The sequence below is a fragment of the Pezoporus flaviventris genome, unplaced genomic scaffold, assembly GCF_033815535.1.
Source record: "Pezoporus flaviventris isolate CSIRO_AGI_PZ_B2104156 unplaced genomic scaffold, CSIRO_AGI_Pfla_v1 ptg000031l, whole genome shotgun sequence".
NCBI classification, from domain to species: Eukaryota; Metazoa; Chordata; class Aves; order Psittaciformes; family Psittacidae; genus Pezoporus; species Pezoporus flaviventris.
The window spans coordinates 34,303,545-34,327,387 of record NW_026892579.1 but is presented as its reverse complement, the minus strand read 5'-3'; the positions used below and the strand labels follow the sequence as shown (position 1 = coordinate 34,327,387).

The window sequence follows — 23,843 nt, the reverse complement described above, 5'->3', positions numbered from 1 at the left end:
GACTGTTCAGCCTGGAGAAGAGAAGACTCAGAGGGGATTTTATAAATATATATAAATACAAAAATTTGAAGGACATACTTCCTAGTTCCTAAAACAAACATGTTTTATTATCAATAATGTGTGATTTCCTTTCATTTCCTTAAGAATGAGGTACTTCATCCAGGTGGCTACTGAGATATTCTTAATCAAACCCACTTTGGCTAGGAAAACCCAGCCAAATATGGGAAAACGTATGCATGAAGTAACATCTCCACAATTTCTGTTCTCTATATGGAAATAAATGTTGAGTTTTAGAGGTTTTGGCTGGTATCCATTGCTAAGTAATAGCTAGCAGTGGTATCTACAACAGGTATGTTTAAAACCACAAGACCAAAAAAAGTCCAAATAAGATACAGAAGGCTGTTATCCCAATTATAATTTGCCTGTTGACTTTGCTTAATTACTGTTGGGGCTCTATGTAAATATCTGTCACTCTAACTCTCTGCAGGAAACATACCATAGATCTGTGTGAGCGTTTGGGGATCCTGAGTTAATACTTTGATGCTGTGCCAACTTCTGTGCCTATACTGTGAGAATAAATTTTATATTAACAAAGGTTGAGGCCTGGTCTACACTTGAATACCCACACATAATTTTCATTGCTGTGCGTGTATCTGGGGGGGAAAATTAGTCTTTAATTCTTCTAAATAGATTGAAGTTCTGCTGCTACAATGACACTTGCCCTTGAATAGCAACTCTACGTGGTAGAAGTGACCCAGGGAGTCATATAATGATGGAATGGCTTGGGTTGGAAGGGACCTTAAAGATCATCTATTTCCAACCCCCTGCCATGGGCAGGGACATGTTCCACTAGACCTGGTTGCTCAAAGCCCCATCCAGCCTGGCCTTGAACACTGCCAGCGATGGAGCATTCACAGCTTCCTGGGGAGAACTGTTCCAGTGCCTTATCAGACTCACAGTAAATAATTTCTTCCTAATAACTAATCTAAATCTACCCTTTTTCAATTCAAAGCCATTCCTCCTTGTCTTGTTACTACATGCCCTTGTAAAAAGTCCCTCTACATTTTTCACTAAGAAGAAGGTGACTTCTTCCTTCACTAGGAAGAAGTCCAAGGTGTTCAACAGAGGATAGCCAAGGAGCCATTGTAACTGTTCCTAAGTCTGAGATTTCCTGAGATGGAGTAAGGCTGTGCTAATTGGGGCTGCCTGGCCGCTTAGTCTCTTCACACTGATGAAGCATGGAAACAGTTGGAGCAGTAGCCAGGAGTTTTTCATAATTTTCATTCTCCTTGGTACGGATGATCTGCAGAGGCAAAGATAAAAAATTATGTCACTGCCTACCATCTATGGTTAGTTTGAAAAATGTGTAATGAGTGTTTTTCCTTTGCTCCTGCTGTTCTGCACTTGACATAATTCCTCCGTAACCTATTAGATTTGCCAGACAGCTGGTTCTTTCTTTATTAAAAAGGATACACATGCTCTCTCCCTGGCATAATTTGGTTTTAAAGCTGTTCTGTGGTATCAGTTTTCACAGAGTTTTCTCAGCTTCATTTTCTGTACGATATTATATTAAAAAATGTATAAGAAAGAAAAAAAAATCATGCAAGGCAGGCAATTCACTGCTTAATGTTTGAAGCCTTCCTGACATGCTAGAAATTAACCATGGCAGAGGTGAATCTCAGGCCAGCTATTCAGCTTGAGGTTTCCAGAGGGTTTTGTCCTCAGGTGGGTCTGTGCAGCTGGGAAATGCTCACAGTGTGGCTGTGTCTGGGAGTTCATCGAACTCCATTGTAGTTGCAATAAAAAAGAAGGCAGGACCCCTTCCTGCCAGTTCTTCTCTTTCTGTCTTACTCCATGAATGAAAAAGACCTCTAAGGAGTCTTCTCAGAAGCTCTGCATATGTTTAGTCATAGTTTTTGTTGAAGGCGTATATGTCAGTAGCCATAATAAATGATATGCGCTGGAACTACAATGCTTAATGTGCTGGGTATACAGACATCATTTTGATTGCATTTTGACGTTAATTTTTACTATCTCGCATGTAATATTTTATCCATCACAGCCTCAGTCCATCAATTAATGTAACTGATACATAACTGTCTTGATGTTGACCTTATATTCATAGAATTGCAGAATCACTGCCCTTGGCTTTTTATGCTTTCAGTGCAGGAGGCTTATGAGCTGTGTTCTGCTCTACCTTCTTTACAGTAAAAAAATTCTTCCAAAAACTTGTGTGTGGAGCCACAAGGGAATTCTTCTCTTGCGAGTCCTTGCAATGGCACAGGGGCCAATAGAATGTATGTAAGAAGGAGGAAAGCTGCACTTCAAAATAACAACAAAATTCTTTACAGCAGGTCAGATATCACTTCCTTAGGGACACTTCCAAAATGTCCACTGGCTAGTAAAGCTATTTCCAAAAATGTATTATCAGGCATTTAGGGAGGGAAGTTCAGGTGCTTTCACTACTGTTCTGCCTTATGGCAAGGACATTTTGATTAATGCTAACCACTTAAAAATGTGCTACTCCTGAAGAACATTATTTCTAACTTCTAAAATTGCCTTTTCCAGAACAGAATGCTAGTAGGTAGCTGCCACCCAAATCCTTCCCAATAACAGAGGCATCTGAAGGTAGAGATAGAACAAGTTCTTCACTGTTTAAATAAAGCTATATCTAGGTTTCAATGTCTCAGAGTGTTCAGTGTTTTCTATGTTTCAGAGTTGCCTTTAGTTTTACTTCCTGCAAATTTTATGGGGGTTTCAACATAAAAACCTCTTGGGATACTTGCAGATCTCTGCCAGCCTCTCAGCAGCTTCCATCCTCTATTTTCACTTACCTGAAACTGAGCTTGTACTTAAGTCTCCATTTCTGTGTCAGGAATTTTATTTAGGCTCACATCTGCCCTAGAAGGGCAATTGATAAACCTGAGACTTAAAACATAATTGTAAGAGGATTAAAGAAAATAAAGATGCTGAAATTGATTACATTTCAAGGGCACAACCAGACAGAATTAGCCTTTGGCCAGGCAAGTTATTTGAATAGTGTGGGATTTACTTCCAGATTAACAGAGATGCTTTCATGCAAACTAGTAATCTTAAATTCCCATGACAATAAATTCAGATTAGTTTGAGACGCCCACTTGGGACCTACAAGAGAGTTGCATCAGTTTAGACAAGCAGCTTGTAGGTTAGGCAGGAGGGCCTATGACCTCTAAAAAGGTGTTAGAAACCCATGTTTAGGTGATTTTAACTCAGACCAAATGTAGCATGTGGATTCTATTGCACCAACAGAGTGAACACTGAGGAGCCTTATACTCACTTAATAGCACCCCAATACTTACCAACAAACTGTACTCACTGTAGAGCCAAGCTTTAGCCTCAGTATAAAGTCCATGAAAATATACACACCGGAAACCAAAATTATAAAAGCAAGACAAGCAGCTCATTACTGCTCCTCACGGGTAACTAGAGGACCTCCAAACAGGGTTAGGGATGATATGAGTTTGAGCTGAGTAACCTATCATTCAGCATTCTAAACCTGAAAATGGAATATTAAGGATATGTTAATGAGTCACTATTTTTACATGTTACCATTTGGGGTAGTTCTGTGTCCAGAAAAAAACATATATTTCCACTCTTTTTCTTCCCACACTAAAAAAAAAAACCAACAACAAAAAAAACCACATTAAAATTTAATTCATAAAAATTCGTCTCATCAATTATGTATATTTAAAATGTAACTGTCAAAGACAGTCACATTCATGGCCTATTATAGTCAATGAAATGCTATTTGTTTCCTTTAGGACTGGTATCTATTATGAAAGAAGTTGTCTTCTGGACATCCCTCTTTCTCACTGTTGTCTACACAAATAGCCTAAAATGAGAGCATAGCATAGCTAGCTAACTTTTATAAATCTGAGATAAACATCACTCCTATTGAAATTGCATTACAGGATGAAATCAAAGATTAAATCCTGGTCCCACTGAAAACAAAGATAACTGAGAAAGCCATGCTGTGACATACAGGGTTGAGAGCTCAAAACCCAGAAGAGCCATTTGCTGCACGTAAATGACAGGGCTGGCAGCCTGCAAGTAGCTTTCTGAACAGTCATTTTAGCACTGGTACTGACTCCATCTGCATCTTGGGTAAAATGATATCTTGATTTAACGACTGCCTATATTGTTACCAATCTCAAGACTGCACTCTGAGATTGTGTCCAAACTTGTAGCTCTCTGTAGATTTAAAGAATGATTTAAAGGTATTGAATTACCTTTAATTAAAATATTTTGTAAGCAGTTAAATTCTTTAATGTAGGACCATTATCATAATGCACTCTTAAAATTATTCTACTGTGAAGCACTTCCCTAAGATTAAGTGAATAAACTGTTTTTCTCCTCCTATTCAGTTTAGAATTCCTTACTGTAAGTTAAAGAAAATAACAAGCAGCACGTAGCTACAGAAAGAATGAGAATAGAAAATACACAAGCAAAACCAATTGTAAGCCTACATATGTCCATGAGTGGGCTTAGGAGGCTGATGGCAATTATGTGACTTGAGTGATAAGGCTATGTGAGAGTTCAAGAAGAGATATTTTTATTATTTTTAAGTACAGCATCACATCAATATGGCTTTGATTCGACTGAAAAATGTTTCCAAATTTTCTATTTATGTCAATGTGAAAAGTAAGAGTCCAGTAAGAGTCTTTTGGAGCTCTTTTTTCTCTTTGTCTCTTACTGTTTTGATGATGTGACAAATGCCATCTGTATTCCTGAAGAGCTGCACAGAGTATAGGTAAAGGTCTTTTCTGAAACCAAAAAACTGAGATGGTGGGGTTTAATGCAACATCAGTATTTTAGAGGCACAAAGGAACTATTTAGGAGAGCAATACAGCTGTCAGCACTTTGCCATGCTGCCTACAGGTTGCTGGTTAGGCTATAATTTATCGCTAATTAACTGATCTAAAATAGAACCTTTTGTAACTTGTCCATCAGCAATCCATGAGGTTTGTGTTGCCCACATCTCTTTTAACTTTGTCAATGGCTTGCAGTTTCTGATCTTGATGTCTTGTTTGATTTGCATTTCTGTTTTGTGACTAACATTAATTACACTGCCAAATCAGATTTTATCATTTATGTAATACGGGCTGCCTACAGACCTAAGTTTCCTCAGTATGGAAGTAACAACTTACGCACTGAATGGCTTGATTACAGTAATTCCTTTAATACTGTTCTCCTCCTAGGAGAGAGACTATGTACTTCAGCTTTTTCCAAATTTAGTGGTCACATTTCCACTTAATTGCTAGCTTCATGTACAAAAGCAGATAGATGTGTGGAATTTAAGCCTAAAAGGATCTACTCTGAATACCGAGTCTAACCTGGAGCACACACAGATTAAAAACCCCACAAACTCATCCAGCAATTTTGCCTTACCCCAGTAAATTCTGAATGAGGTTATGTGTCATGCTAAGGATTTCAGTCTTTTTTTCACAAGTGCTATATCAATTCTGTTTAGCAGGGAGATTTCAAAACCAGATGTTACTTAAAAAATAGCATTTTATATGGGATTCATTTGACAGCAGTGACTCAGTGGTGTGCTGTTTTGAAAAACTCTTAAAAATAGTCACACACAAAAACCACAAGTCTTATCTATGTCACTATGTTACGATAATGGTCCAGATCCTGGGTTTATGTGAATTGGTCTGATTTCACTGACTTCAATATCAACAACTTCAGTGGGATTAACAGCATGTTAATATTGTGCAATCAGTTTAACAGAAATAAATTGCATTTAATACATCTGTGGGCACACAAAGGGATCTTGAACCAAACTATTACTAGGTGGTATGTAGTACCTCAAGCAGAAGAGATAAAGGAGTTGGAAATTAGGACTCAGTCATTAATGCAGGCTTTAACAGCCAGCTCAGAGGAGATGTGGAGCAAAGGAGGTGAAGCTCTTGCCTTTACTATGAACACAGGTAACAGAAGAGAGGAGAGGTTATTTCCCAGTGCATATCAGAGTCCTACCAGTGCTGTCACACAGACAGAGCTTTTATCTCACTGCTTTAGTCATTTCAAAATTAGATATGATCTGAGCTAGTTGTCCTTGATTGTCTTTACAGCTGATGAAGAATAGTAGGCACCTGCATAGGATGATTCATTTCCTGGTAAAATAAGTATCTAAGATGGGCGAGAATTGCACCCTGGATTGCTTGTTTTTCCCCCAGTAATTCTAAAAGAGATCAGACAACTAACTTAGACTTGGATGACTGTTTTTTAAGTGACTAATGTGAGGTGAGATGGATTACCATGTATGGTTCTCAAATACTGTCTTGAAGGTATGATATAATTCATTGCTACTAAAAGATTCTACTTTACAAACCAGCACGGGATGAACACAGCATTTTAACCCCATGGGCTATGGCAACATGAGACTGTACATTAACATCTTACTTTAGGATGTAACAAATATCCAGGCTTACTTAACCATAATACAGGTAAAATGATTCATCAGGTGAAAGGTTAGGAAGTTACAGTTGCCTACCACAGAAGCATTGTTTTGGGTTATTTAGTTTAAATAAAATGCAGCCCATCATATAAGCTATGCTGATAAAATTCATGTATGCGTAAGCAGTCTTTCCAATAAAATAGCTCATAAAAATACCACTGTGAATATATAGCTGTTTCTCACTGCTTAATCTGGAAAGCAAGAAACAGGGCTCTTTTCACGGATACCAAGTGCAGAAAGACTCTTTCTCTACTAAGAAACTACCTGGTCCCTTTAATGGCTGGGATTCTTTGTGGAGGGCTGAATGATAAAAGGGAAGAAGCAGGAAGATACTTTAATAACTAAAGTATGTGTCTGATTATGTTTGAAGGAAGTCTATCCAAGATTGGATTAAAAGAATTAACTTCATTTAAAGCAAAATTGTCTCTTGAATTTCAAGCACAGTGTGACATTGGCAAGTTTTAATGGCTATCTGTGCAAGGTTTGAATGTTCTTACAGTTCAAAAAAATGGTTTCATTACCTTACAAATGGAGAAACGCTTGAACATGGACACCCCTCAGAAATGACAGGATCTTTCACTAGCAGAGGAGCAAACGAAGATGTCCAGGGAGAAGCAAAAAAAAAACAAGGGGTGGAGGAGCCTGGACTGTTTGAGAACATGATGTGCTGATGTTTCAGTTTAAGTGCAGTGTGGGTGTGTTTGAGAAGTCCTTTGAAGGACTTGTATTTACATTCAGTTATCACTGCCTATGATCAGGTAATGGACTAAAACACTTGTTTTCTATCCAGAGCCTGAGCACATACTGCTCCAGCACTGTAAAGAGAAAGTAGACCCCAAATCACCTGGTGTAGGTCTTTGAGGTGGCCGCTGAAAAACATCAGACTTGGATCCAAACAAACTAATTTAACTTCACCTTTTACCGTCATTCTAACAGATCACTTTTTCTTATTAAGTAGCCAGAGACTACACATGTCAAAACTAGGATTTCTAAATCATCTTGTTATAACTAAACTTTAAAGGCATTACTGATCCAAGAAGGAAATCTCTTCCTAACATCTCAGAATTTGACTTTCTGAAAAGCCAGATTTACTTTTTAAAAATTATACTGGCCTGTTCAACACTACCGTCTCCTTTTAATTATGCTTGGCATTGGAGACCAGTGTATAATGGATGTTGATGAAAGGCATATATAAAAAGATGTGTCCCAACTTCCTCTCTTTTAAATAGGGACTTGTATTCTTATCCATGGCTTGGTAGAAAAATCATCAAGAGTTCATTCTATTTGTAGCAAATAAACTCGTTTTGTGGCTGTATTTTTTTTCTCTAAAGATCTCTTTGATTTCTTAATGGTCTTTTTAATGTTCATCACTTTGTTTTGAGAAGTAACTGTATGCATTCATATGTATATTTTTATTTTAAGAGTAGCTCAGAGGTCCTGATGACCATGGTGGAGCATAGGGATGAGATTTCAGGGCATTTCAAGGACAAGCATGTTAGATGGTACTGTAAAACCCTTTGGTTAGAACAGTATTTATGATGGTCAAAAGACTATACTAATAGCTGAGTAGTCTTTTCATGCAGGATTAGATTTAATTGCGTCGTTTCATTATAAGGACTCTTTCTTCTTCAGAAACCGTTTCAGGGTTAGCATTCACCTTCCCTGTGGAGAGCAGAAGTTCCAGCATTAGCCTGGGGTCTGCACCGTGTTCCTCTCAGGGCTGTGGTTCCTCGAGGAGCGCTGCCTGCAGCAGCATGCCTCCAGGGCAGATCCACACTCCCTACAGGGTAATTATCCTCCTTCTGAATAAACCTCCTTATAAAACACAAAATCCAGTTTACTCTTGCCATCTGTCATTAGGGACAACTGTTTCCTTTAATTGATGGTGCTTTCATGTAAATTCATCATCCAGTTAACTTTGTGATCTCAGCCTAAATAATGTTATTTTGACTAAGTGCTTAGTGGTTATACTGATTTGTAAAACCCCCTCAGGTAACTGTCTTGCAAATGGACCATCAGCAGTGATTTATTAAAAGGCTGCCTTTTGAAAGGTGTTCCGAATGTCACCTGCGGCCACTGATATTTCATCAAATAGATCATGTCTCTCCTGCCTTTTGTCTTTGAATATCCATAGATAACCTGAAGTTATCTCTAAATTAAATTATTTTAGTCATTTTATTTCTAGTATTAACTGTTGGCACTGAAATGTGGGCAGAGTAACTGACATTTCTATGGCTGTAGCAACAGTAACCTTAAGGAAGATTACTCAAATGGAGTGTAGATTAGGAGGCTTATTCTCCTTCCAGCTATATATCAATTAAATAAAAAACAACAAAAAAATCCTGTTACTTCTGAATGGTCAGGAAACTTTCATTGGATTTCTATGTTATGTGTCCAAACCATCAAATTGCCTGTTCTCTAGTGCTGGGGTTGTCTTCCTGCTTTCTCAGCCGTATTGCCATAATATCTGATACTCTGGTTCTGACCAGTGCTTCCCAGCCAGGATCACAAAGGATGTAAGAGAAATTATTGTGATTTACAGAACAGGTCAGTTGTAGCTGTCTCTGGGCCAAATGCAGCACTGATAGGCAATCTTGTGTATGTGAGGGTCATCTGGCACTTAAGGTATCAATCCTTACAAACCAAATCAATGTTTGTAACTTTTTCCTGCGTGAGTGACAAATTAACACGTTATGCTGCATTGCTCCCTGCTTCTTTCTCCGAAACAATTTATACCTGGTTTTCATCATTGTTTAGTCTAACCCACTGTGAAGCAGCACAGAACCATTTTGGTGTCTCTAACAATGTCCTTCCCTAAAGGAAAATCCAGTGGAGCCGATTGCACATGTTTAAGTTGAAGTGAAGGAAGTACCTAAACAGTTGATACTTTGATCCAAACGGAAGTCTGAAATATACACATAGTTTAGAATTAGTACAGTTTTTTACCATTTTTATAATTTTTGTTTCACAATCATAATCTATCAGATGGGCATAGATTGTATCTTATTAAAAAATATTTTTCCTACTTTATTAAAAAAGGAAAAAAAAATCAGCTTTCTATACTAAGATAACCTGTGAATATAGTTGGCAGGAAAATTTTAGTTTCTTTTTCATAGTTCCCTGTGTGTTTATTTTAAACTTTAAAATGATATTTACCTCTTGTGCCATCCGCTTTCTTTTCTTTGCATTTCAGAGCAGCTATAGATTTTACAAATTGATTAACAGCGTGGCAGAAGGCTGTTGCTTTTGCATTTCTTGAGTCTCATTGCTCAGCAGCAGGATTGGTAAGAGAAATATCAGGACTGCCCAGCACATGTATGCTAAGCCACTCAGAAAACTAAAGAAATCAGAAATCCTTAGTGCATTTCTGTGAGCCACAGAAACAAAAAACAGTTGTCCAGGACTGATGTTTTATATGTCAAAACATGAAGCATGTCTCTGCTTCTGCTGAAGTCCACAATTTAAATCAGTTGGAAGTCGTAGTGCAATAGCTCTGCTCTCCTGGTGCTCTGCTTTTGCACACCGCTGTCCCCACACTGTGTTTCATTCCCGGCCTTTGTGCTGGCTGTGACACCCAGCTTGTCCTGCTTTGACAGAAGACAAGGATCCTCTGTCCCAGTCTTCTTTCTCCCAGGCAAACTTTCAGCACCAGTACCATGGATGGAGTTACTCTAGCACTGCCCTTGGCCAGTACGCAGTTCCCTGGGGCTGCATTGCCAGCACCAGCCCTTCCTCTAAGGATGTCAAAACCCACCACAGCTCTGGAGTTACTAGAATGATGGACCCCAAAATGGAGAAGATATGAAGCAGTGATGAGGAGGTTTTATATACTTACTTTGAGCCAATAACCACTAAGGCCAATAAAATTTGTGAGGTAGTGGATGATGCAAAGCTGATAGGAGCTCATGTCCATCAGCATAAGAAGGGTATGATAAATGAAAAGGAAGTTCATTTTCTGTTAGGAAAAGAACATATTTCTTCCTATATATAATATGTGGTATGTGTGACTGCTAAGGCCAAGAATTGAACATGATAGAAAAAGACATTGCTGTTGATAACAGGAACATTCACAAGTGTTTCCATGATTAATGGAAAAAAAATTGAAAGTGACATAAAATTTTATGCTTCAAACCTTAGGCCAATATTTATTTATTAGAGACCTAAGACCACACATGAACAGTAAACTATGGATTACAGTCTTACTTTTCTCCTTTAACAAGTCCCTAATCTATTATGTAGTCATAACTTAAGTCAGCAACACATACCAAGTTTATCTAAGACAATTTTGATCAAATTATTCATCTCAGTTATCCCATTTACTTCACTAGAACTGCTTGAGTGATTAAAGCAAATAAAATTGGGTGGCAAGGTTTGCTTCGCGAATTCAAACCTCCATCCTCTTACCTGATTTTGTTACAGTCTCCAATTAGTCCCAGATTTCTGAGACTCTGAAACTTGTTCCAGATATGAACTCATTAACTGGTAGAGATAAAATTTTTATTCCCTGCTCAATATTTGATCTCTGGGACTGTAGCTTACAAATTAATTGCATTTCTTCCTACCATATTTCACTGTAAATACGTAGCCAGTTTCTCACAAACTTTCCGTCTTTCTGATTTCTTCTCCTTAGTGAACCTTTGTGGGGTTTTCAATTCCTGTTTAGTGCTCATGATCAAATGCTTGCCAGAATACTGCAGTAACTGTAATACTTGCTGCTTTAAGACATGTCACTCCACAGAATCAATCAGAAATATCCAGAATAAAGTATTCAGTCCTTGGGGATGGGGAGGGAGGCAAGTGACAGTTTTGGTTTTGCCACAAGGAGAATTTTTCCTTTTTAGAAATGTAAATGAAGATTAAGTTAGCTATGAAGGGTTGCAACAGAAGTTTAACATTTATATTCATTAGGCAGAGAAGTGATCTGCTGCCCAAGTAGTAGGGATAGACTTGCTTGTGATGTTTCATTATCACATTTACCATATGTTTCATTATTCACTGCTATTTCTTCTGCATGAAGACAGAGAGTAAAAAAAAAAGCAAATTAGTATAACAGTGATAACCTGTCTTATGTTATAGGTAAAAATAGCTTCCTGTTCTGAATTTCACTCACCCTATTTTACCCTATGGTCTCTATTTCTGATGTTTCCTAGCACTTTGATCACTTGCATCTATATCTGCAGGGGGAAGGAGCAGTATTATGGCAACTTTCTTCTTACTGAAATAATTCGCTAAGAACTACTGCTTGAGCTCATACGACACTGTCTTAAAATCCAAGCTTTAGAGCCTCTCCCTTCTTTCTAAACGCTCTCTATTCCCTAAAGCATCTAAAAAACATTGGGTTTTTCCTCTTCTTTACTGCTGGTTACAAAACTGACAAGAGATAAGATTGGTGATAGGACAACAAAACACCACTTCAAAAAAAGCACAGTTTCACACTGAAGAGCATGTTTTCACGTTTCACTCCCTTAGAGTAATTTAGCTCAGAGCAAGACTTCCTTTCAATTCTACCAGAATTGGGCAGCATCAATAGTAATTTAAAACACGCTTCAACTGAAGGTTTTCACTTCCTAGCTCTGCCTCACTCTCTTTTATTTATGATCACCCTTTCATTTATGATTATCAAGAATGAATATTTAAGAGATCTTTTGTCTAGGCTCACTTTTCCCACAGCCTAGCCTGGCAACACAGGCCCAGCAGTCCCAGATTATTAGCAAATTCCTAAACTTGTTTTTTCTTTCCAGAGAGCTGCAACATAGCCTTATATCAAAAACACAGTTCCAAGGTTACCTGAGTCACTATTGCCATGTCCAGTGCATTTAACAACACCAGAAAAAGGCAAACCTTTTCCTTAAGTCATTCATTATCCCGGTCTATGCATGTATACATTATGCTATTTCACTATCATTGATATGGGAAAGCATAATAATTTTCTTTATCTTCCTGCAATTACACGGGAAATTAATTGGACTTGATTTTCCTGTACAGGAATACATACAGCTATACCATGACACATTTTTGTATCAGTTTCTAATTTTATGAATTGTGATTATATGTGCTAGGGGAAAAACACTTGCATAACAGAAATGCTCACATTAATACCAACAAATCATAGTGGGCTTAGACAATTAGAAAATTCAGCTGTGTAATATTAATGACTAAATATCTATCTCTATGATATCTCTAAAATTTTGTCAGAAAGCACTAATGGCACAATTCTGCATCTGTAGAGCTTTCTTGGATGTTTTATTGAGCCTTTTGCTGCAATACAGAATCTATGTTAAACCAGCCTCAGACCTGTTCTGGTCATCAGACTAAAAATCATAGTTCTGCTCATGTGTCTTCATTTCTCCCACTGTTCCAAACCTATTTTCATATCTATATTTCCATATTCTCGCCATTTAAGTTTATTCCCCTTCAGTGTATGTTCTAAGGATTTAAGGCTTAATGTAGGATAGTAGATAAAAAGTCACTGCTTTTGGTATTCCTTGTAGTTTTTGCTTGTTGTTGTCCAGGTATCTAGCAGCTTTGCATATAATGTAACATTTTTTGCATGCCTGGAATTCCTTTTTTAACTGTATTGTGGATAATTTTGTAACATATGCTTCTTGTATAAGTAGCCAATCTTGCCTAATTCCAGCCAGTACACCTGGAGGTGTTTTGTTTTTACAGATTAAAGTATTGCATACCATAAAGTAGAAGTTTCTGAATAGTTTCGTAACAGTATATTGATGCTACTTTCTTAATACACTGTATCAGTACACAGCCCATAGTTCAGGTGATAACAAAAGGGGAAAAAACAAATCTTCCTTTATTTCTCTTATCAGCTTTACCCCATGCTGAAACAACCTCAGAAGCCCTAGTGTGCACCTGCCCAGTGCAAGTCTTAACACACACAAATCTTTACTGACTCTCTCAGCTTTACTGTAACCTGAGACTCTCATTTGCACCCCTTGCTTCATAGCTGAAATAAAGTAATAAAATGTTTCCGTGAATACCCATCTGACTCCAAAGGACATTTTCAATTAGTAGTGCAGTTCACAGAGCGCTATGTTACACTGTCTTCATTTTAAGTAGCATAATCTTAAGGTAATTTCTGTTATGAAGTTTGTCAGATTAATCCATTTTTTTTTTTTTTTTTCCCTTTTTTTAATTCTTTCTACAGCTGTAACTTACACAAGTTACAAAAAAACACCGCCACCGGTACCCCCTCGTACCACTTCCAAGCCACTGATATCAGTCACAGCACAGAGCAGCACAGAATCCACCCAAGATGCATATCATGACAGCCGGACTCAGAGGATTTCCCCATGGCAGCAGGACGGGCGAGGGATGTACAACTCCACTGACAGTTTGGACAGTAACAAGGCCATGAATCTTGCCTTGGAAACTGCAGCTGCGCAGCGCCATGCATCCGAGAGCCAGAGCACCTCAATACGAACCAGTGACAAGGCCATTTTGGTGTCAAAAGCAGAGGAGTTTCTTAAGAGTCGACGTTCCTCTATAGGGATCCAGGTAACCTATCATAACATCTGTCTGTGATGAATTGCTTGCCTTCTTTCTGTAAATAGCATAGAATGAGTCGTTCAGCTTCGCTGGCTCTAATAATCTAACAACCAACCCCTGGCTGCTTAGCATGAATTGTAATTCACATCATGGCAGCATGGCTGTGCAGAAAAGTCTTCGGCTGATATTCTGTACCTGGAAGAAAATGAATGAATAAATCTCTAGGAGGTTACCTGTCATTAACACTTGATATGAAAATTATACTGCAGAGCTACAGGTGAACAGCATGTTCATCTCCTTCCCTCCATGAATTCACAGTCCTTTTTATAGAATTACACCAGCTTTAAAATGCTTGACTGTATTTTTCCCATTATCTTTCTCTTCTGACCTTGGAAAATGTGTAATGCTGCTGGATCTTAAAGCTACTCTACCTAAAAAGAGTCCCGTCCCTCCCTTATTTTTAGTTGTGCTGGGAAGAAGGTACCAAGGAAGAGAAAGAAATGTGCTAGTGCCGATAGAGCATAATTACAGACAGCAAATAATGAAATGACATTGATGAAAGCAGTCTTTGAGCATTCGTCCATTTGTCCATCAAAACACACAATATTTACTTTACCTGACATAACATGTGTCAGACTGCAGAAAGCTCAGTCACGTTGTATTGTTTCAGCCAAATGAAATAAGGCAATTCCAAATGCAAATTTTGATTGATTGCTACTCCTTCTACTAAATGGAAAGCACTAGATAGGTAGCAATGGTCATTTGTATAAATCTCTAGGAAATACCAGGTAGTACTAAAAATCAGGAAGTAGAATTTCGAGGAATGTGAAGTCCTTTGAGACACAGGAGCAGAGATAAATTTAGGCTTCTCTTCTGCTGAATATTTAATGTAGGTGAATAACCCCTTTTACAGCACTGGGTTCAGTTCTGTGCTTAAAAACCTCTGCTATTGCCAGACCAACTATAGAGAAAATGCCATGCATTTTGGCGTTGTTACAGGTAGTGTGGAGACAGTAACATAGATCTTGGAAGACAGCAACTTAGACCTTGAGAAGGTAATGTAACAAAGCCCAGTGAGAGAGTGCTCATCTACTAGGAAGCATACTATTTTTCTTTAACAGTAGTAATTCCCTTTCCATTAATTTCACAAGAGCATCAGAGAAAAGTCTTTGGGTTAAGCACATCACAGCTACTGATTGAACTTCATTGTTTAACATCTTAGTGTGATACAATTATGTGGTTCCACAATGTATTAGACTGATAGGAAGGCACAGGCTTTGCCAGCAAGCTGCTAGTCCATTTTGTGACATAAAAAGCATTTGCTTCATCTTCTCTAGATGCAGAAGAATAGAATGCAGTTTAACAGCAATGGTAAAATATTCAGATGTCTACTTTTCAAATGTTTTATAAAGCAATTAGTGTATCCTAAATTGTTCAGAGAGGGGCTTAGTAGATAACAGTGAAAAGCTCAAAGAAGTAACAAATAATTTTTGGCACCTTTTAGCCCCTAACCTGAAACTCTCTTCAGAAAAGGAATAGTGTCTAGCGTTGTTCTTATCTCTTCTATTCAGCAGCTGTGCACAGTAGCATTTAACAGTGTTGGTGTCTTTCTTCAGTCCTGGTATTTCAGCAATTGATTCTGAAATTTTGATTGCATCACTTGATCCTGTTTCTTACTGCAGGTAATGACCAGTAACTTTAAACTGGGCTCTGACCCTTCTTGGTATGTGGTTAGTTTAATAATGCATGCTTATATTGCACAAAAACATCTGTGCAATGATTTCCATGGAGGCAGCGGATATTCTGTAGCAACTTTGCACCTAACACTTGGCCCCTAATACTGGTCCTCAGGTGCACACGTTGAAGAAGGCAAATACATTTTGCAACAGCAGGCCTTAGAAGGATGAGTGAGTTGTTTGTTATCTTTTGAGAAGTATAAACTGCTTGGTTGTAACATTTGCCATTAGATAAGGTTAAAATTGCAAAATCACCCTCAACACAGTATCCTGAGGCCACATTTTAGTTTTTCGGGCTTTTTTCAGCAGTAAGTTTCAAATTTCACATTAACATGAAAAATGCCTTTCACTCCCTTGTGCTTTGCTAAGCAGAAAATGCATTTTGTTGTTTCTGTTGCCAGGTTTGTAAGGAATAAAAATACAAGGTAGAATATTCTTATTACAAACTACAGAAATAGTAATTTATTCCCCCAAACACAGTTGAAGAGTTTAATTTCTTTTAGACTTCTGCATCAAAGCACCTTAGAAAGGGATGTTTTTTATTTGCATATTTCCTTGATTGACTAAATTACTTGTTTTCTCATTAGCATGCCATGCCAGGGTAATGCATTGAATTTGCATTTATTTGCATTAATTAATTTCCTATCAGGATGGTTAATTTGAGCATTTTTTAATGTTTCATTCCTTTAACACATTGGTGTTAGAATGCTTGCCAATGGAGCTTCTTACAGGAACAGAGAGGCATGAAGATAAAGAATGACCAGCGATGCCTGTCCTTGTGCAACTGCTATGCACACAGCCTAGGGCTCCCATGTCTTTGGTATATATACTTTCTGTAGTGTACATGTAAGGAATAGAAGTCCTTTTAAAAAGTCCTGTCATACTAGACATGTGCTATAGGGGTGGAACTCACACACATGGGGAGCCCAAGCAACTAGGACTTACTATGAAGATCATAGCATCCCATCTGCATGGACAGAGAACAGCACATATATGGTAATCCAACCCACAGTATATTAGCCCTATTTCAGGTGGGAATTTTGAACAAAAAAGGTTTATAAACAAAGCTTTTCGAGAAAATAGCTGCTGGGCTTTTGGCTGGGTTTTTTCACTGCCATATTTAAATCAAAAGGAATACTGTCAGACAAGTCAGTAGGCACTGGAAAAAATGTTGCCTAAACTCAAATGCATTGTGAAATACTGATTCTGGGATTAAAAAATTAATCAGCATTCTTAAAAATACATATATAAAAAAAAAGAATGAAACTCTAGTAATTCTAGTGGCTATAGTCTTCATATGTCTTCTATCATGACAACAGAAGACTAATCAAAATATTTGAATTAAACTGGAGGGTAGAGATTGTCTAGAGTAAAATAACCACTAAGTCAAAAACAAGGTTATTGCTAATATATTTTCAGGGATTTTCCTTGCTCTTTTGTAAAGTCTTATATATATGCTAATATTTAACATTCAAACTGCTGTAGTTATAAACCATTTGTTATTAAAAGAATTTGGATTGTGAAATATATGAGAAAACCTGTCAAGAAGATGCTTCTTATTTATTTCAAGTGTTTCAAAACATGCAGTCCTTTGTTTCTTCTCCATTTAAAAGATATCAAGGTTTCTCAAATGAACAGAAATCCTGGAAGCAGATGAGATGCAAACAAAGGTTTTAAATGTGAAGGCTGATTCATGATGGTATTTTTAGAGATAAGCACATTTTAGAGATAATTGTAGCATAGAGAATGGACTCTATCATCTTCATTTATTGTCAGGAGATCATGTTTCAAAATATCTAAGTTTTTTTTTAATCTAGGAATCTTCATTAAAAAAATCGTTCTTATAAATCAAAGCTGTATTCATGAGGATTAGTGTAATAACTCACCTTCTTAATATTTTGTGTCAAAAGAGGATCTTCTGCATAGTATTTTTATATATATTTAATGAGATTATAAACATTGTAAGATAAAAACTTGTCAAAGAAACTCTGCAGTCTCATGCTGGAATTTCTCTTTAAGGCAAAGCATTTTTACCCACATGGCATTACTTACTTTGATGAGCATCTACATTTTCTTTATATTGTTTAGGTTATATCATCCTTGTCATTGCTCTACTTAAGTGTACACATAGCAATCAAAAGAAATATTAACATTGATTACACTGGTCTTTGGATCATAAGTGATCGAAAGTTTTAGAGGCAAGCATTGTTCATTCTCCTCATAAATACACTGTCAGACTGTGAGAACATTGAGTGAAATCCTTGGCCTGCAGAAGTGAGTGAAAGTTTTGATAATTTTTCTGTGGCACAGAGGCTATAACCTAGCGTTTATAGTTAACATTGACCTATACAGTGTATATATATATGAGTCAGGATTCACAGGCTTAGCTGGTTAGCAGAGTTCCCAACCAGCGGTTGCATTTTGGTCTCCTTACTTGTCAAAAAGCTTAGCAGTTGGAATTACAGTTTGATTCGGAGAAAACTCCAGGAACAAACTTGCCAGCAGAGTTTCAAGTTGACAAGCAGGTATTCTTTATTGCGGCGCCGGGAGACAAGGGGGGTAGCTCCTCCTAACGTGCGTCCCCGGACTGCTGTACAGGTCATCCTTAGATGGTCACTGAGCATATTACGTCATTTTCCAAAACGTTTCCGGCATGCATACAAAAATGTGGTGGTCTTTAAGGGTCGTTTACTTTTCCCAACAAGCTTAATTAACATTACAGACATAGCGATCATCCTGGCCTTCTACTTACCAGTTAGTTTAACTGCTCTCATCCTGGACATCTGCTAGTCCCAGATACTCCCCATCCCAGGTCCTGTCCTTCTATTCTGCTTTTCTCACACCTTTTGTACTGAGGCCCTGAAAGCCTGAAACTATGTCAACTACCTTCAAGTACCGCAGTTATTTTCCATTACAAAGCCATCAAACTTAACATTACTTAGAACTGTACAAGTACATTTTGTACTTCTGTGCCTCCTTGTCTCAAGTTAAAGCAATGGCTATTTTAAAGACATCTTAATTTTTACTCTTTTCACAAATTACTGTTGCTTGTTTTCTTAACTGCCATCTAGCTTAATGAAACATTCAAGGTGGGGAAGACACAAACTGGTGCCTTGCAGAATATTTGTTTGTTCAGAATAATTTGCCACTTAGCATTAAATGCACCAAAAAAGTTAGGAGCAGCAACTGCTGCGTGCGTTATTTCATTGTTACTATCCCATATTAGCATGACTCAAATCTTGCTCCTAACTCTGGCATGCATTTTTAGTGCTTTCTTGAAAGACCGTCAGAAGTTTTCACTCCATTGTAGGATATTCTTGTGGTAATTAGCACTTACTGTGCCACACAACCTATTTGATCTGTCCAGGTGTTCTGCTGGGAATTAGTGGAGTTGCAAAAGGAAGCCCCGTGGTGAGGCACAAAAAAATCACTCAGGCATGGAAGTGTAGGTTTGTTTGGTGGCTTGTTAGAATCATAGAATAGTTTGGGTTAGTTCCAACCTCCCTGCCATGGGCAGGAATGCCTCATCCCAGACCAGGTTGCTAAAAGCTCTGTCGAACCTGGCCTCAGATGAGTTCCTAAAAGTTGTTTTGAAATATTATGTGATTTTTTTTTGACTGATAAAATTATTCCATCAGCTAAGGAAAGCAGTAGCAGTTAGTACTATGGTTTTATTTGAAGTATTTTCCCTACCTTCACTGTGTATGTCACTGCATACAAATGAGATCTCCCTGTGACCAAGAATGATTATCTGCATTCACAATTACATGTACTTGATCTTGTGTCAAATGTAGTGGTTTTTTTTTCCTTTTTTGCTTGTTATCACTAAGAAGCTTATGTAAGAGAGGAAAGGTGAATTTTTTCCCTTCCTGTGCATCATCACAGAGGTTGTTTATTAAATTCTAATTATAGAACAAATCCGTTACAGCAGTGAAAACCCATTGAGGGCAGTGAAGTTGCATGGGGAGAGATAATGTGGCCTGAAGGACTCTTATTACTGATGCTTATGAGAGGGAAGAAAAAGACACCAGGTTAAATCTGTTTTCTTATGCATTGAATATATTAACTTCAGACCTCCCTTAGAAACAGTATGTATATGGAAGCTTGGACTCGAATTTATAGGACACTAAAATGTTATGTTGCAAAGCTCAGGTTTAAGAGCAGAATAATACTTTAATGCAGAAATAAAGGTTGCTTTTAAGTAGTTAAAATTTTCAGCTAAAAAAAGCTTAGTAAATACTTTGAAGGAATAATTTAGTTGATGCATACTTTTCTAGAATGAGTGCCTATAAACAAACTACCATTGATTATTACAAGCAAGTTATTTGCAATAATGATTTGCATTTATTCAAATAATTTTGTTTTCATATAATTTATTTGCGGATCATTTATTACCAAGGCAGTGTCAGTATCTGATACTTACTTTTCAGATTTTGGGCTGGTTCAGTCAGCAGTGACTGATCACAGAGGATTCACAGTAATAGTATTGTCTTCTCCTTGTACTGGCAGCAAAAAACATGGAGGGGAGTATTATGCCTTTGTGACAGGTAAGACCAATAAGACAGAAATAATCTCAAAATGCTCCCTTATGGTTACTATGAATATTATAAGCCTTATAGGCATACTATAAATCCATAAACCAACATTTTTCATGGCATAAAGGGCCACATTTTTAAAGAAGTTTTAGTTCTTCATTTGCAAAGAGAGAGGAAAATGACCTGCTATATTAGATCTGTACTTTCTTCTGCTTTTGGTCAGTGTCTGGCTATTTTTTAGATAGACATATAATTCATCACATCATTTTTCTTTACTGAGATTGTGGGACAATTTGCAAATGTTAAGCCCTTTATAACCCATGCAAGTATTAAAACAATAATGAATCACAGAGAATAACACCAGATTCATTAAGACTTATTTGAGTTTCAGGAGCTACACTATCTAACCAAATGTATTACTTTTTCTTCTATGCTCATTTGAATCTAGCCTGGCCAACCTGATTAAATCTAAAGAGTTTCCTGCTGTCTTCTAGCAGGAGTCTCATAATACCTGTCATTCAGAAATGCAATTTATTTGTTCAATTTTCACTTTGTGAATGCAAGTAATTTTTTTTTTTCTATTTGTGTTGGTATTTGCCTCCTTTTTCCAGATTTTTGTCATTGTTGGTCATGGAGGTTGTTACAATATTTGAAAACCTAGGTTACACACACAAAAAAATTTGGCATTCTCCTGCTGTTACAAGGCACAGTGAGGAAATGAAAGCATTAAAATATTAAGGCAATCATCAGACCATTTAGTCAGTGTCAGCCTTGGAAAGCTGAAGGGAAGGATAATTTGGCAAGAGTTCATATTTAGAGTTAACTAATGTCATTTTTATTTTGATACCTGGGCCATCATTTTCCTGATAATTTTTTTTTAATAAAATTTTAGAACAGATTATTTCATTTATGCCTGTAAAGTCTAGGTGTCGATTGCATATTGAGCAAGTTAGTCAGGATATACATCTTGGTGAAATACCAATAAGGAAGTGCTTGAAAACAAGTAGATGAAAAAGACTTTTTCTCAATATGTTCATCACCATGGCTTGACTTTGAGAACAAAAATTTGGGAAGGGCTTTACCCACGCTTACTACAAGCGTGCTGATGACTAAAAAGGCCAATTTGGGATAGGCAAATCCAGCTGCAAAAAGCACAGGGAAAGGTCTCCTTGGGTGGTATAGGCGGGGCGCTATCCTTTCTACTTTGTCTTTTCTCCTCGAGACTAGTTCTGCGTGAGTTCTCAGTATGTTGAATCAATGGAAAGATACCAGCCCATACAAAACATAAAAGGGAAATCTGTCTCCACACATCAGAAGCAGAGTTCAAAAGGAGATATGCTATATCTGTTACTAAAACAGACAAAGTAGCTGGCAAAAACAGATAGGCTTTTGATATGCATTGTGGAAGAAAAGTGTGTATTGCCAGTCTTCCTGCTTTGTTCCACCAACATCAATTGGTCGAACTGATTTTTCATGGGGACCTTTGCTTGCTTATATCTTTGGGCCATCATGTTTCCAGCAGCACTGTGAGCTGCTTAGACATCCTTGTGAAAGGCAAATGTCTTTCCTCTGTCCATTGACCACTGTTCACCTCCACAGTGTTACTAGCTGTATGTTAGCCCCGCAAGTATGGTATCATTGACCTTCCACATCCAGCAATCTGGCCTTCCCTTCATCCCCTAGGATTCATTCAGTAGGTCCCAAGGAGCATAGGATATAGAAATGGTAATTTTAGGGATATAAGACTATAAAGGAGATGAAGTCTATGAGGGAAATGCAGTTGGTCTATGAAGGAAGTGCATTCTCTTCCAGCCTAAACCATTCTATGAACTAAAGGTGAAGACTGACATGTGGGGAAATGTCAGCTTGGCTTCTTTTGTCTGGCTTCAGCTCAGATCTGGTCTGACACACAGTGTACTGTCCCTCCATGCTGAAACATGTGAATAAGCAGGAAGCCCTGTGTCCCCATCTGCTCTCAGCTGCTTTCTAACACCTACTAACACCTACCAAGTTCTTTTCCCTTTTCAAACTCTCAGAATTGTAATGCTGTGGAGCCTGTCTTGCATCATTGACACTATTATATGGTGTTACAGTTCATCAGAACAAGTTCAAGAACCTTGATCAATAATCCCACAAGTAAAGATGTTGGTCCTTTCCTTTGGACCCAGTCCAGTAGGATCATAGAATAGGTCAGAATCTTAGCATAGTTTGGGTTGGAATAGTCCGTAAATATCATCTAGTTCCACCCCCCCTGCTGTGCGTAGGGATACCTTCCACCAGACCAGGCTGCTCAAAGCTCCATCCAACCTGGCCTTGAACCCAGCCAGCGGTGGGGCAGCCACAGCTTCTCTGAGCAACGCAGTGCCTCACCACCCTCAAAGCAAAGAATATTTTCCTAATATCTAATCTAAATCTATCCTCTGTCAGTTTAAAACCATTCCCCCTTGTCCTATCCCTACATGCTCTTGTAAAAAGTCCCTCTCCAGATTTCTTCCAGTCCCCCTTCAAGTACTGGAAGGCTGCTCTAAAGTATTCCTGGAGCCTTTTCTTCTCCAGGCTGAACAAGCCCAACTCTGTCTTCATAGCAGAGGTGCTCCACCCCTCTGATCATCTCTGTGGCCTCCTCAGGCCTTGCTCCAGCAGGTCTGTTTCCTTCTTAAACTGGGGGCCCTAGAACTGAACACAGTGCTGCAGGTCTCATGAGAATGGAGTAGAGGGGGAGAATCACCTCCCTCAACCTGCTGGTCATACTCCCTTTGATGCAGCCCAGGATGTGACTTTATTTCTGGTCTGCAAGTGCATATTTCTACCTCATATTCAGTTTTTTATCAACCAATATCCCCAAATCCTTCTCCTCATGGCTGCTTTCAATCCAGTCTCATCCCAGTCTGTACGTGTATTTGGGATTGCATTGACCCAGGTGCAAGACCTTGCACTTGGCCTTGTTAAACTTCATGAGTTTCTCACAAACCCACCTTTCCAGCCTGTCCAGGTCCCTCTTGATGGCATCCCTTCCCTTCAGTGTGTCAGCTGCACCACACAGCTTGGTGTCATTGGCAAACTTGCTGAGGATGCATCAATCCCACTGTCCACATCCCTGACAAAGGGATGTGGACAGTGTCCCTCAGCTGTCCAATAAGGACAGCTGAGGGACACCACTTGTCACTGGTCTCCACCTGGATAGGGAGCCACACTTCTTGAGTGCAACCATCCAGCCAATTTCTTATCCACTGAGTCCACCCATCAAATCTATGTCTTTCCAGTTTAGAGATAAGGATGTCATGAGGGACAGTATCGAATGCTTTGTATTGCATCCTGGTAGATGATGTCAGTTGCTCTTCCCTTATCCACCAATGCTGTAACTCCACTGTAGAAGGCCACCAAACTTGTCAGGCACAATTTGCCCTTAGTGAAGCCATGTTGGCTATTCAACACACTCCGAGCTGTCAGCTAGAGCAATCCAGGTGTGCTGACTTCATCATGCTATCTGCGCTACAATCTTAAGGTCACTAAACCTTGTCAGAAGCACTGCCATGTGAGGCTGTGCACAGAGACCTAAGCTTCTTC

The 23,843-nt window shown here is 38.3% G+C and overlaps 1 protein-coding gene across 25 annotated transcripts in view; it reads left to right on the top strand.

The window, feature by feature from the left end:
* Positions 1 to 23,843, top strand: part of DLGAP2 (DLG associated protein 2) — a 463,247-nt gene that overhangs the window by 418,975 nt on the left and 20,429 nt on the right. For all 25 annotated transcript variants that reach the window (XM_061460679.1, XM_061460699.1, XM_061460675.1 and 22 more), the window contains one exon: positions 13,665 to 14,014. In XM_061460679.1, coding sequence (XP_061316663.1) covers positions 13,665 to 14,014 — 350 coding nt within the window. The remainder of the gene's footprint in view (positions 1 to 13,664; positions 14,015 to 23,843) is intronic.